The sequence below is a fragment of the Lepisosteus platostomus genome, chromosome 12, assembly GCF_059453375.1.
Source record: "Lepisosteus platostomus isolate fLepPlt1 chromosome 12, fLepPlt1.hap1, whole genome shotgun sequence".
Lineage (NCBI taxonomy): Eukaryota > Metazoa > Chordata > Actinopteri > Semionotiformes > Lepisosteidae > Lepisosteus > Lepisosteus platostomus.
In genome coordinates, this window is record NC_142622.1 from 1,642,760 (window position 1) to 1,657,981 (window position 15,222).

At 44.9% G+C, this 15,222-nt stretch overlaps 1 protein-coding gene across 2 annotated transcripts in view; it reads left to right on the top strand.

Moving 5' to 3' along the window:
- rapgef5a (Rap guanine nucleotide exchange factor (GEF) 5a) overlaps positions 1-15,222 on the top strand; it is a 75,477-nt gene that overhangs the window by 48,084 nt on the left and 12,171 nt on the right. For both annotated transcript variants that reach the window (XM_088600395.1, XM_088600394.1), the window contains 5 exons: positions 8,526-8,604; positions 10,173-10,317; positions 11,590-11,687; positions 13,528-13,558; positions 14,447-14,525. In XM_088600395.1, the coding sequence (XP_088456521.1) occupies positions 8,526-8,604; positions 10,173-10,317; positions 11,590-11,687; positions 13,528-13,558; positions 14,447-14,525 (432 nt within the window). The remainder of the gene's footprint in view (positions 1-8,525; positions 8,605-10,172; positions 10,318-11,589; positions 11,688-13,527; positions 13,559-14,446; positions 14,526-15,222) is intronic.

Here is a 15,222-nt window from a genome sequence, read left to right on the forward strand (position 1 = left end):
CTTCCCTGTCTAGAGTCTCGGCACATTCAGGATGAAGACAATGAAGTTGTTTAACTTCAGGCCGAAGAACATATAATCATGCAGTCTGCACGGGGACGCCTGAAGAAATCAAGCAGGCACTGTTGATAGTTACACCCTTTCAGACCAGCAGCTCTGCTGTGAAGTAGGTGCTGTGTACTTATTGTTTGGGCTTGCCTTTTATATCAAGCACTTTATCTCCCGGGGGCAACGACTTGTTCCATTTCTCCACTGCAGAAGTCTGCATGGATTTACAAAATATGTTTAGGTTTTGATGGTCATGACATAAGGTGTGAAATTGCAATTGAGGTACTGTAGGACTTTTTTAAAGTGAAGCCTATTTCGATATAGATCACAGTGGACAGAAGGATGAGGTCCACACCAGTTACTGTAGGTCTGGATATCTCCTTATGCTGGAAGAACGTGAAAATAAACTAAAATAGACATCACAGTGGTGTTTGTTTGGTACTGTATAATACTTCTTTGTAGCCCCGTTCTGAAAGCTTCTGTTGAGACATCTGCGAGCAGTTCTGATCTAAACTACTGTACAGCACTGTGCTGTCTTCCAGCACAATGCTTTTGATGCATTTGTAACAAAATAAAGGGAGCAGCTGAGGTTAGAAGGTTAATGATAGAGAGACGGGGCCGAGTCTGTCTGTCACTGCGAGTACTGAGCACTGCTGTCTTCCTCTGGCACAGTGAACCCTGGCCTTGTGGCCTCTTGCCCTGTCAGTGCTGTCGCAGTAGCTTTAACTGCACCGAAACCGTCAGTGGTACAGGGAACAACTCAGATCAATTTATTTATCCAGAAGCACTTCACGGATAGTGGTCACCAGAATCTGATTGTCTCACAAAGGGTGGGGGAATATTCATAAAATATATCCTGCCATGCTAAATTAACAGCTTTATTACTGTTTGAGAAGACAAGACAATGGGAAATGACACTCATCCATTTTTCTTGTAACTGCTGCATAGACACTGTTTCACTTAAGTGCTTTTGACATGAAGTTATAATTGCAAAGCGTTTTTGCGAGAAAGCTGCGAAGCATTTTGCATAGAAGCTGAGCAAGAAGGAAGAAGTAATAGGTTTATTCCATGCTGAAAAAAAGAAGAAAGAAAACACAACGTTTCGGCCGTGGAGCCTTCTTCAGGTGTGAGAAGAAGGAAGAATATCTTTCAGGATCTCTCGGTTTTGTTGCTTCCCTGATACTGTCAGACTTCGTTCTCTTTCTCTAAAATGGTGCAGTGAGAATACTCCAGCCCGCGCGAGTCTGCCACATAATTGATGTGCAAGTGAAACAATAGTTAGTCTTGTGTGTCGGTAAAAGCTGGCGAGCCTGTCCAGCTGTGCAGCCTCTCTCGCCCTCCTGCATGCTGCCTGCAGGCTGTGTGGAGCAGGAATATAGATTAAAGCATTCGTATCGCAGGGGATAAGACTGGAATTCAAAAGAATAAAGGAAACGTTCCTTTCAAGCTTGTTTTTTTTAAATACATGGCAGAATTGGTGTTTAATTATTTTAATTGTTCTATCTTAATAAATAATACTCAAAGGAAAGGGAAATGTTAAGCTTTTTATAATAAGAAAATCTCCTCAACTGTTGAGCTGGAATAGCTTGCCTTACCAAAGAGTAAACAGCAGAGTCAGGGACACACTGAGACCAGGACAGCAGAGAGGAAACACCAGGGACAAAGCCACTGGGGACCAAGATCTCACTGGGACCGGAGGCAGGCTCCTGGCTGACAATGAGTGATGCACTGAGCTCACCCAGTAAAACTGTTTTATATTACTTTGAAGAAATATACATTTTCTTCTTTGAATGAAACAGCATCCAAAACCTGCAAATGCTTTGGTTACTGCAATGCAGGGTTTATTTAAAAAAAAAATGGTTTATACAAGGAAACAAATATGATTTCATGTCTGCTCTTCCTGGATGTAATCTAATTTTTAAAAGTGCTACAATTCGTGAGACGGAGACCTTGCCAGGCACAGATTTCATGTTGTCTGATGTCGCAGTGGAGCGAGCAGAACCATTGAAATGATAATTGACTTCTACCTTCAGTCTGCAATTCCCTGACTCCTGCAGTACTGCTTTCTGACAGACAACAAAGGAGAATGCATATGCACCAATTATGTTTGTATGAAATCTCGACAGCTCCAGGTGCTGTCCTGCAGAGATGTTGAGCCGAAGTCCTGACTTCTTGGCCATTAAAGATTTCATGGCCTCTTGTAACAGTAGGGGAGTCCTGGCTAAATTACACTCAGGACTCGAACAGTCTGGTCTCCCGTGGAGTTGCCCCTTAATTCGGTTGGTGAAGATGTTTGTTTGATGCTGCGCGGTTTCTCACTCCTCCACCTGATCCGCTCCGTGGTTTCTCTGTCCGCCCCCGGCCTCCAGTGCAGAATGACTTCCTGCCCTGACCCAGGTGGGGCTGCACAGGGAGGCCAATCATGCGAGTCCCCTCCTGCTTGTAAAGCACTCTGGGATCCTTCGTGATGAAAAGCACAACAGAAATACGAGTAATTATTATCATCGCCTCATTAATTTTTAACACCAAACAAGTTGGTTTCCTGCCATTGAGCACATTGAGCAACACGAGTAGGGATGTTCAGTACTGGAAAAAGGTCACAGCAAATAAAATGCAGAACATCACAAAATTAATTCAGTGATAAGTTTATTCTCAATTAGATTTTAAGTACAGTATAAAGCACTGAGGACTTTAGATTTAGTGCCAAGGCCTGCATTAAATCGCACCGTTGATGCACCCGGCAATCTCAAGATGACGTAAACCTCTTACCTCGTGGAGCTGCTTGTTGGGGATTTTGCTTTTTTTTGGAGTCTGACGAAGGGGCTGAAGCTGTGGTTTAGCCTGTCTGGGTTGTTAGTGGAAACGTTTGTGAAAAGATTCCCCAACGACAGGGAATCCTGTAAACCGACTTCCGCCTTTTGCCTTGCGGTTCCAACTGCTTGACTAGTTTTTTTTTGTCCTAACGCTGTGTCCTTCAGTTCTTCTCATTCTCGATTTTCCAGTAAGAAAGTAGTGAGTTGTAGGCTGGTCCAAAGCCGAGCAGTGTGAGAGATGTTCTCTTCATTTTTAGCATTGGAAAAGTGTCGAAAGAGTGAAGACGATCAATACCACGCTGAAGGATGTGAGGAAGGTCTACATACACCAGCACGCTGGGTCGCGGTCTTTCATTTTCCCGGTTATGCTGTTCTCATAGAAGAAACCCTCAGCGCTGCTGCTTGCTGACTTGCAGGGATCTGCAGAGGGCAGGCGCCCCCCATTGAGCACGTGTGACAGAACAGTCAAAATCAGCCAGGGCCAGGCCGCGCCGACAGCGGGCCAGGAAAAAAATTGTTTGATCTGCTGGCAGGTCTTCGGGTCCACAGCTAGATTTAGGGAAGCGTTTTGGTTTTCTTCGCGCTTGTTTTATTTGTAAGAATTGGAGGTCCATGCAGTTTTAATAACCATCCAGTCAGGCAGGACACAGCCTGGGCAAGATGGCAGTCTGTCCCAGGGCCCCCACCCTCGAAGGGCAGTTCAGAGTTTCCAGTTCACCTGGGTAACGCACGTTTAGACCCTGAACAAAAACCCAGCTGGGACGTGGAGAGAACAGAGAGCCCCCTATGTGCAGAATCAGGCTCAGGACCGGAGAGCTGTGAGCCATCTGCACCAGGATAGGCTTTTTAGAATCATATTCTAATAACAAACTAGAGCCTGCTGGGGATTATCAAGAACTTCATCTATCTAAGCTCATGGTTAGATAGGGCACTGTGGTGACGTGCTTTACATGCGTGGTCATGACATCTGCGTGCTTTTCTGCTGTGTTTTTCAAGCACAGTTTCCTCCGGGGCTAAACCTGTCTTTTGGCTAGATATTGTCCACAAGTACAGTATGTGAAATGTTCTTGGAGTTTATGAAATTCTTCTCTCTGCTCTGTGAACTTTCAGGAACTCATGGGAATGTATGCTCTTTACAAGCTGCAACCTGTTAACGATGCATGTTAATCTCCCAAAAGCAGAGTTTGCTAAGTACCGGGGGGTGAAAAATAAATTTTGCAGGCAGGCTCCAAGTCTCTCCTGGTTCTTCTTTACCTGAAGGCGAAGAATCAATTGATCGGTCATGAAATAGGCCTTGAAGAGCCCAGCTGAGGAGAGAGAAAGAGCTGTTCAGTCTGACTAGTCACCACTGAGGAGGGAGAAGCTAAGACAAATCATTAAAATTTGGAATAATTTGGATTGGGTAAACTATGCCAATTTTCAGCAGTATTGAAAAATAAAGCATTACCATTAACAGTAAAACCGAAACTAATATAACCTTCAGTATTTTGGTTTCGTCCACCAGCAATGGAAGGATGTATTCCTTCCCTGTGAATTTAATCCGTTCAGTTTGTACTGGGTGCTAGAAAGTTTATACTCTGTTTATTCTCCTCCTTCAAACACACAAATCACACCCAGCAGAGTAAATAGTGAGAAAAAACTGGCAGTGAACCTGGTGTGACACCTCTTTTCTCTGGCACCAGTAATGATCATTGTAATAATAACCGTTCCTCACATTTCTGTGGTCCGGGAGTGGAACTTGGCTAGAGCAATGGTGTTAACACCCCTACTCTTATGAACAACCTGGAGATCTTAGGTTTAAAGTCTCCAAGAAGGACGGGGGGGAGAATGATGAGGGATTATTAAATCCCATTTTTGCTGGCTCATCAGAAATCTGCACAGTCAGGGTGAGCCCTTTACAGATAAGAGTTAATTTCTTCATCAACACATGAGCATGTGTATGTACTGTACTGTATGTACTATTGTCACACACGCATAAGAGGACATTCAGCTCTTTTCTAACTAGGAATCACCCTCATTATTCATAACTGCCCTTGAGATAGTGGACTCAGCTTTTATGACATTTTCTGTCCGTTTTTTAGTCTTCGGTTCAAAAGGCGCGAAGAGCGTGATGGTTTTGGAAAGTAAAGTGTATTTGCACACACTAGAGTTTGATCGATCCTGTTGGTTGACAGGCCTCAGTATTGAGGGCAGGGTGAGACGTGTCAACTCATTGTGAGGACTCTTGCAAAGTTCACATGTTCGTATTCACTCTGATTACGCAGATTGTTCTGAGCTCGTCCTGCTTCCAGGACACTGGATTTGGAAAACTTGGGAAAAAAAGACAGTGTATAAAGATTGTTTTTGGCGCAGTAGCTTCAATAGTGTAGGTCAGCTCTGAAAGTACTCGATCACATTTCTGAATCGCTCATGACATTTTGGCTTGCGGGTCCGTCTCTGTGCAGCGAGCGTCCAAGCGCTGTGTGAGCCAGGCCTGGCCCGGGCTGTGACTGGGGTGACAGGACAGAGGCCAGTCACCTCGCCCAGCTGCTGGACCCCTCTTAACACACGTTGTGGGGCTCTGTGTCCTCATTTAGAAAGAACAGCTTTAGCAGCCTTAAATATACGCCTTCTCAAACACTATTTCTGATCAGAGAGTAATAATTAATTAAAAGGAATATCAATTTTTAAATCTCAATTTTCCCCAGCATCAATAATTCACACTAAGAACTGCATGCTGTCTGGTGCCATCTTGCCTGGGATGGAGGAGATGCCACAGCTGCAGGAGGTAGGCTGGCTTTCTCCTGTCTGTCTTCCTCCTCAGCTTGTCAGTAAGCTGTGCAGCAGAGGATAAGCCAAAGGTCTCTGTGCAATGGTGACAAGTCTGCATTGTATCGCAACATTAAGCTTCTTTTCTTTTCTGTTGAACCTTTGAAGATAGCAGAGGAATATTGCAGTGCTACTCAGGAGGACAGGCTGCCCTGACCTGTCCATTAAAATAAAGGCAGTGAAGATGTTAGCACAGAGCCAGCAGTGCTTGTCAGTAAAGCAACTTCCTCTCACTTCGGAGTTACATTATCTCATATTAAATCACAACTGAAGTGCAGCATGCTTTCTGATAGGATAAGAAGATCAGATCACTTTATTAGCCATATACAATTTCTTGCATTAGGAATCTGTCTTTTCGCAGACCCCAGCCTGCTCTCCATGAGACACACAAGCACACAGACGGGGAGAGAGAAGCTGATATTCATCTTGTCCCGTTTCCTACTTGTGGTTTTATTGTCTGTGCTCAGTCGGACTGTTTTACATCTATGGAACTTGTTGGTGGCAAGTACCCCCTGCTGAGCACCATGGGTGTTGAAGGTGTCGCCAGAGCTCTGCACATATGCCGTTTCTGAGAGACGCAGGGAAGTGAACAGGAACTTAAACCAGCATGCGTATCAGGGAAAGTGTGAAAAGTCAAAATAGAAAAGAACGTAAATATGTCAAAATGTAAAAAATAACAATTATGAGAATTTGCTGCACCAGTATTCTTAAGGACATTTATTGAATTTGGGGTACAGGAGCAGTTTTTCACTGACTTGCTGTATTCTGCCTTCACACTGATTGAAAACAAATAAAAACCACAATGAAAATGTTATAAACCTACAAAGTTGTGTGCAACTGCTGATGTCGACTGAGCTGTTCAAATTAGACTTTTATTTATAAAACGCATAGAGAACTGCATTATGCTCTCTGTTCGTTCTAAACTTTGTGAAGATATCTATTTGTACAGTAAGTGCTATATAGTATAAGAGTGCAATTTTTAATCCAAAAACTAGCATTTATCTGTTGATATGAAGTGTGCAATAATTTCTCTCTCCAGAAAACAAGCTGAAGCAATGCGCTTTGGTTACAGTAGCTGAATTAAAACACTGTATGTTTGGCCACATGCTGTATTTGGCATCTTCTGTCTTAGCAATGACTTTATTCAGGAAAACATTGTGAGTGAATGCTCACCATATCTCTGGAGTCTGCAGCAGCTTTCCATGCAGTACTGTGTAATAGCGGGTTGCTGTGACACAGAACCAGAACACAACTATTTGTTACAAGTTTCATTCTGCCCCAACCTGGAACTGCCAGTCAGTTTAGGCAGTGAATTCCTTTATGTCGGAAGATTGGGAAGAAATCTATCTGTATCCACTTCCCGATGGGGTGACGTCACCTCCTGTGCTCTGGAAAACAATGTTTCCCCTATAAAGATCCTGGGAAGTTATGCTGCAGGCCACTTGGCGTCACGAAGTAAGCAGCTGGACGTTTGTGTTACTGTGTTTCAAGTAAGAAGGAAAAACACATCTAGCAAACAGCTAAACACGTGTCAAATGTCCACTGTAACGATGGGAATGAGATTTCACCGCAGAATCGAGGGTGGGTGGTACAGAGCAGATGCAGTATACGCTGGCAGACTAATGTAGATGGCCTTATCCATAGTCCTTCTGTCTGCACTGCAGCATATGAAATAGCTATTATTTTATAGGTACAAAAGGGTGGTGAGGCAATTCATTTTAAAGTCACTATCCGAACAGCAAATTAAAAATGAATGAACACCATTATAATAATGTGAAAAGACTGAATGGGGAATCTGGAATGGTACAGGGTTACGATGAGATCACATTCTGTGAAGTGGCTTTTGGTATTTAAAGTTCGTTTGTTGAAAGAGCCTTACAGGATTCAGCAGTGCAAGTGGTAGTTGCAACTACAGTACGTAACCATAAAGCTTCATTTAAATGTAAAGAATTAATACTCAAGAATCAAGATAGTGATAATATTTATTATTAGGTTTGTATAGTGTGCACTTTAACAGCCTTTCTCAAAATATTAAGAGCAAGATCTTTTATAGTGCTATATTTGAGAAAACTAATCTTAATATCTATGAGTTAATATTGTTGCAAATGGGGGTTATGAAACTGTTGAAAATCAAGAATTGATCGATACAATACATTTGTATTGTAATGTTATGCACTGTCACACAGCTTTGTTAAATGCCTTGGGGCAACCTTGTTGTGAAATGTGCTACAGTATGTAAAAATACATTGAAATTGAATTGAAATTTAGTCGAACAGTGAAATAATTATTCATACAGTAACCCCCAACTTGTATGCAATTTCTAACCATATACCCCAGCGGCTGGTATAACTAGAGACACCTGGATTCTTTATTCTCTGGCACAGCTTAGTTGAGAGGAGTAATAATCCAGGCACACTTGGTTAAAACAAATATTTATTACAATGACAGTATGGGATTAAAAATTGTTTTACAAAACAAGTGACTACGCATATTCTTTTTGTTTTGTTTTGTTATCGTTTTAGGATTTCTTTAGGACAGGTGTGGTGGTGTTTGCTTTTCTCGAGAGTTTTAAAAACACGACCGCGGTAGTGAAATTCACCTCGGAACGACGAAGCAAGGAGGAAAGTGAAAATCCCTCCAGGCCCTCAGATCACCTGCCTGTAGTGCGGCAGTGAGCAGCTGGCAGATCTGTGTGCAGGCATTGACGGCCTGAACCAAAGAATCCAATTCTTTCTCCTCTGTCACACGGAGCACCAGCCCACCCTGTGGAGTGTAAATCTTACTTTGTCATTGGAAGGTTCTATCGGATATTTGTCGTTTGTATTCTTAATGTGATTTCCATTCTGCTCTTATTTTCAGAAACCCTTCTAGACGACTTCCTGCTGACCTACCTGGTCTTCATGTCGACGAGTGACCTTTGTCAGGCGCTGCTGGGACAATATCCTTCACAAGGACCGTGTAGCAGGAGCACGAAGGACTGTACAGCAGGGCCAGCAACAGCAGGGATAGAGGGGAATTGTTCCTAGTGCAGAAATTGTGGGAGGGGAAATGAATGTAGTACAATTAGGTTGTACTAATTGTGGCCTTAATGTGGAACAGGAACACGTTAGTTATTTTAAGATGAATTTGCTTGGGGGTGGGCGTTCAGTGACCCTGAGTGCTTACTCTTGTGGTTCGGGACCTGACTGCTGTAATTCTGTGTGGCCTTCGGCTTCTGGAGGCAGAAGGCAGTGATGCTGCAGAAGGGAGGGGCTGGTCCCGGGTGTGTCTGCGTTAGAGAGGCAGGGGGTGGCTGCCAAGGCCGGAAGCCCCTTCTTCAACAGGGGGCGCTATAGGGCCTGCGGGCATCGCCCCTGTGGAGAGGAAGGAGCTTTCTGAGTGGGGAAACGATTTGATAAATATACAGCATGTGGAAATTACTGCCTGTAGCGAAGCTTCTTCTGCAAAGAGTAATTAGTCATTCTCTACTTACTGTACCTCGTTTCTTCACCGACGCAGTCTTCCTCGAGCTCTGTGGAGTCCCCTGGAGAGTCCAGATTCGAGCAGAAAATGAAAAGGATATTTACAATTCATATGTGCTGGAGCTGGCAGTTGCACTGAGTGTAAAACGTGTGTGTGTGTGTGTGTGTGTTCAGCTGTAAACATGAATGTTGGCCAAACGTATCTTAACTGCTTCAGTAACGGCTCCAGTCTTGCCCCATATCTACCACGTGCTGGTGTGATAAATAACACAGAAAGCATTAGTACCTTTATACCTTGTTTGAGATACTGGAAATATATGTATTTTTATATACTGGTAGAATACAGAACAGTGCATATACAGTAGTAAACATATTTAGCTGTTAACACACATAGCAGGGTTTACTGTAAATGTCTCTGTGTTGCATTTAAGGCAATATCATTGTCCATCTTTAGCACAGCATGATTTTAAGTGTATTCATTCCAGGGCGCTATCTCATCAAGTGTCAGCAGCTTCCTTACCTCATTGTGAAAATGATCAATAATATATAACATGTTAGCCAGCTCTGCTTAGGGTTCCTGAGAGGCGAGTGGTCCTCTTCTGGGTCCTGAGAGGCGGTTGGTCCTCTTTGTGGTAATGAGAGGCGATTGGTCCTCTTTGTGGTAATGAAAGGCGATTGGTCCTCTTCTGGGTCCTGAGAGGCGATTGGTCCTCTTTGTGGTAATGAGAGGCGATTGGTCCTCTTTGTGGTAATGAGAGGCGATTGGTCCTCTTTGTGGTAATGAAAGGCGATTGGTCCTCTTTGTGGTAATGAAAGGCGATTGGTCTGTTCTGGGGCCCTGACAGGTGACAGGCCTGCTTTGGCTGTGCGCTGCAGCAGAAATGAAGAGGCTGTGGCCCGTTTCTCCCCCTCTTCTGTTGCCTGTAGTCTGGCATCTGTCCCTGAATGTTTCTGCAGGTGCTGGATTAGTCTCCTCACTACCCCATCGTCTTCGCAAATAAACTCCCGGACATCCTGCACAGAGTTTTCCTTAATTTGATCTCACCTATTGCTCAAAAAGGTACAGGAGCAAAGAGGAAAGCCAAGAAGCTCTGTTCAGGAAGCGAAAGGTGCTGCACCTGGTGTCGCAGTGGACTGCCCTGTACCGAGACGTCCTGAGAGAAGAGGAGCACGTCAAGCTCTTTATGAAGGTATTGGTCACATGCCAGGTTTTAAGGCACAGTAAATGAAACGCGCTTAAATTTTCTTCATCCTGGTTTTTGTAAGGCAAGGTGCTTTTTCTAGGAGTTCTCAGATCTGAAGCCACCAGACACAGTGTGCGCAGTGGTTTGGGTGGAGACGCAGTCGGGCAGTGTACTGTACCTCTTCACCCCTGCAGGCGAATTGTGATCACCTGTGCAGGGACAGCAGAGACAGCTCCCCGTGGTGCTCCGATGTGTGCTGCAAATCTAAAATGAGCTTTATTGATTTATTGATATCATACTTGGATATCTGCAACATCCTTTGCTTCATCTCTTAATGGAAAAAGCAGTTGACTAGTTTCAAAGTGTGATTGAATAGTTCATCCCACAAGTCCAGTACGTAGTTTATAAAAGCAGGAAAAGCTGTTCCTGCTTTCTTGTAGATTAGTAACAATGAGAGACTGCTGGGATGACACTGTGATAGGTGATACAGACATGATGCAATAGGTATACGAGGCTCATAGTCTCCATCTTGCAGCTTTGTATTCTGTAAAGAGATATCTTGGTGCACAACTCTGAAACATTTTGTGTCTCAGGCTTCCCTTTTAGCACAGAGATAAAACTTCAGTCTGACCTGTTGAAATTTCATCTAATCATAAATGCAGAAAGTATGAAAATCCGAAAGGTTCCTGACACATTTGCTTTAAAAAAAAATGTCAATATGACTGTTATGGATTTTTCATTCCAAAGCACAACAGGATTAACTTTAAAAGAACAAGCAGTCAGTTTAAACTTGAGTTACAAATTTCACCCTAAGGACAGTACCTCCCACAGCACCGTGTTCCCTGTCCCACTCAGAAGCTGTCTGGATACTTGAGAAAGCCTTTAAAGACTAGTACAGCCACCCTCTTGCATAATCTGAATCAGGCTAGAATTCAGAAAGTTACTGATTCCTCATCTAATGAATAAAGTACCAAATGCTGAATGAAATAACCAACTTTATTTATGCGCCACCCTGAACTTTGAACAATGATCACAGTGGAAAAAATGACATGATATCTCAATCTTGTAGTGGCTGTGTTCTCAGCAGTCTGAAAAACACAAGCATCTTTGTCACAGGCCTGTGTCTGAGACCACGTACAGTGTGTGATTGCTGGACACGGCAAAGTCCTAGCACTTACACATTTCGACACCCTTGCGAGGTAGATCATTATCATCATCATCATCATCATCATCATCATCATCATGATGTCTGTAATAAACACCTTCATCTTCCTGCAGACCTTGTATCGGTATGTGCTGGATGACCTTTACGAATACCCAACACTTGAAAAGGATTTGAAGGAATTTCAGAAGCTCCTGCGAATGCACCGCAGACAGTGAGTGGCCTCTCTTCTCCTCTCTCTTTTTATTTGCAATCTGGCGAGAAAAATGAAAGTTAAGTCTTTTATCCTGATGTTAAAATTGTTACTTTGCTTTCCTAAATCCTCTAATCTTTAGCAGCAGACTAAATGGGATAATAAACATTTGCTGTTTATTGTTGACCTTTTTCTGAAGATCTGTGTGGGCAAGCGTGAGCTGGGATTTTTATAAATGACACAAATCACATTTCATTCAAATCCTGCACAGGACCCCTTCAGATTTTCAACAGCTGAAAGTCTGTTCTTTTTCAATCCTGACTCATTCCTATATTCTCGTGCTGTCTCCCATTAACAATAAATGAATACATGTTTCCACGCATGCCTACAACACAGTCAGACGATGCAAGTAGTGCATCTTCCTCCGAGAAGTGGCGTGATTGTCAGTGGCCGTAGCAGGGGGGTGAAACAGGCGGTCTCGAAGGCTCGAAGGTCATTCGGCGGTTTTCCCCCTGTGAATGCGAGGAGCCCTGGGCGCCGATTGTAAAGGCCACGCTGTGAAAGAAACGCATTGTAGTCTGCTCTCCTCCGCCGTGCCGCCAGGGCGGGTCTCGCAGACAGCGGGCTGCTGAGCTCCCAGCTGCTGCCTTGTCCGCTGTGCCGAGTGCAGACCGGAAACGCAGGCAGTGTCGCGGCCAGCTCGGAGGGCCCTTGGACTCGCTGCCTACGGGCAAGGCCAGCTGTGCCGCGTTAAACAGGCCGAGCTGCTTGTCCTCCGGGCTGTCGGGAGGGGTGGGGTCTCGGCTCCGCGTGCGGGAGAGGGGACCAGCTCCTCGCCCGCCGGCCTGGCTGTCCGAGCAGTCTCGCGAGTCAGATCTGGACGCCTCTGCCTGCTGTGGTGGCCCTGAGGGGCTGGCCGGCCTGCGGAAGGCTATCAGGAGTGACCTCCCCGACCTTAGTTGACGTTTTTGCCATTCTCGTCTTGTTTTCTTGTTTATGCTGCTGCGCTGCTTCGATGTATGATCTGTGCCCCTAACAGACCAGGCTCAGACTGCAGTGAAGGGGAGACCGTTTAAAAAAAATGACACCCCTGCACTGAATATTCTGAAGACTTTGTTATTTTTTTATTACTTCATATTGGAATGAACCCTGGCTCCCTGCCTAAAATGGCCTGCTGTTTAAAGGTCACCTAAAGCTCGCCTCCATGATTCGGCTCATCTTCAGACAGACCTGAGAGCATCGGTGATTAACCAAGAGACCCCCGTAGAGGCTTAGACTAATTGCATAGAAACGGACTGGAATCCGAGGAAATTTAAAATTGGAAAAAACAACATGGGTGAACCAGGAGGGACCAAACTAATAATGACAGCAGCCTGCACAGCTTTATCATTTGTCTCTCCTGCTGGGTTGGGCAGAGGAGTCTAGAATCGTTCTGTTTGTTGTGCTCTGTTGGATGTACATATTATGTCCGTGTGTAGGTGTAGGTTCTGTTGTCATTGAACATCAAGTGCACGGTAAATAAGGAAATTAGGGAAGTAAGGGAAATAAGAGCTGATACTGTATATTGAAATAATATTAATTGTTGATATTTACTTTGGCACCTGATGAAAGTGTTTTAAAAATTATTATACCTTCAAACATCTGAATTAGCATCATTAAACTTGTGTGTGATGGAAAAAACACCCCAGAAGTTTTAGCTGTAGCTTCCACTTTTTTGTATTCTGTTGTGTGCACCTTGTGGGGAAAAAAAAAATATTTTAAAGTAAAAATGTCGTGTTCGTGGGGAAAAAAAAATCAAACTCTTTTCATCTAATGTCAAGCATGTTTTATGTCACGTGGTTCTGTCGTCTTCTCTCCTCAGCACTGTCGATGAGTACTCCCCCCACAGAAAGGTAAGCTCTGAGTCCGAGTCCTCTCTGCCTGCGAACCTCTCGGGAGCCTCATCGGCTCCATTGAAACGAGGGAGTGATTTCAGTGCCTTTAAAAGGACGCTGAGCGTGTGGGTGGAGTGGTGTGCGTGTGGGAACGTTTACATCGATGCTTAACGCGGGTCAAACACAAGCCCAACCTGAGCGAAGGGTGGAGGTCGCACTGGAAACCATTGGCCAATGGAAATAATTTCAGGCCACAGCTGAGCGCTGATACTCGCATCAGATCTCCTCGCGCTTCAGCTCCTGCTCTTTTTTTTGCTGCTGAAATTCCTAGGACGGGCTTTTACAACGCAGGTACAGGTACATTCTTGCTGAACACAGAGCCAGCAACTTAGAAAGCTGCAGTGCACCTGGTGTCTGCTCTCCCTGCATCAGAGTCCTCCTCCTCCTTTGCCGCAGAAGCCTGCCTGCAAGCAGAGGGTCTGTAGCTGGTTGGGGCGAGGTTTCCATCAGGCCCAGTGTTGGACAGCTAACGTAGGCAGGGCTCAGTGCGCCGAGCAAGGCCTCTCTAAACTCTCCACGCTGGGGGCCTGGACCTTTGGTGTGGTAGAGATATCCACTGTGTGGGGAGGGCGCTGTGCGTGCTGGGGGCCCACGAGCGTCCGGGTTCGATTCCTGGCAGGGGCAGGGAGAGTCTTGCTAACAAGGGGTCACCGCAGTCACCAGCTGTGAACCGCCACTCCTCGCTGTAGTGAGGCTGGTCTGTGGCAGCCAGCCCTGCAGAAACGCACTATTGTCAGCTCGTTTCCTGGGCAAGTGTGTCTGCATTGTGGGACAGAAGTGTGAGTGTGATGTAATCAGTGTTAGAAATCCATGCTTAATTAATTTTCCTTCCCTCCCTTTATTCAGAATAAAGCCCTCTTCCACCAATTCAGCCTTAAGGAAAACTGGCTCCAGCCCAGAGGGCCACACAGTGAGGCAAAGGAAGGTAAGCAGTGCAGTGAGGGGATTTCTGTAACGCTCACCGTTTTAGAAAAATATGTATTGAGGGAAGATCTGCATGCATATCTTATTAGAAAGGTCGTCCTGCCATTGTGTTTATGCTCAGAAAACAATGTGTGGGATACGTGTGATACAGATGACATACAGTAAATGGCTGAGGTCCAGAGCAGCTGGAGGGTAGCTGGCTGGCAGTGTGTGACTCCGAACGGGTCTGGAATCCATTGTGTAAGCTGCCACACATATTCACTCACCGTATGGTCCAAGGAAGAGAAGTCATTGTACGATAATGACTGTTAAATGATTATAATCCCCATGGTGGTCCTTACAGGCTTTCGCAGTGCAAAGAGCCGGGTGTGCAGCGTCTGTGTGCGTGGTTTTCACTGCCTGTCTCCCACAGAGTGGACTGTCTCTGGGTGTCAGGCAATGGGAGACTGTTTACAGTGTCGTAGGCGAGCTTCTAGTTAAATGCAGTGTGTTATTCATGAATGCGCAGGTATCCTCAGTTATACAGAGGTCATTTAAAAGGTGATTGATTTTCCATGTTGAGGTGTAGGAAAGGTCGGGGGTTGTGAGCCCAACGAGCTGGTTTTGTCCGGCTCTGAGAGGCGTGATGCAGCTGTGTGAATTTCTCTTGGCTGAGATCAGGAAGTGAGCTGGAAAGCGTTCGGTGGGGATAAGGGGAG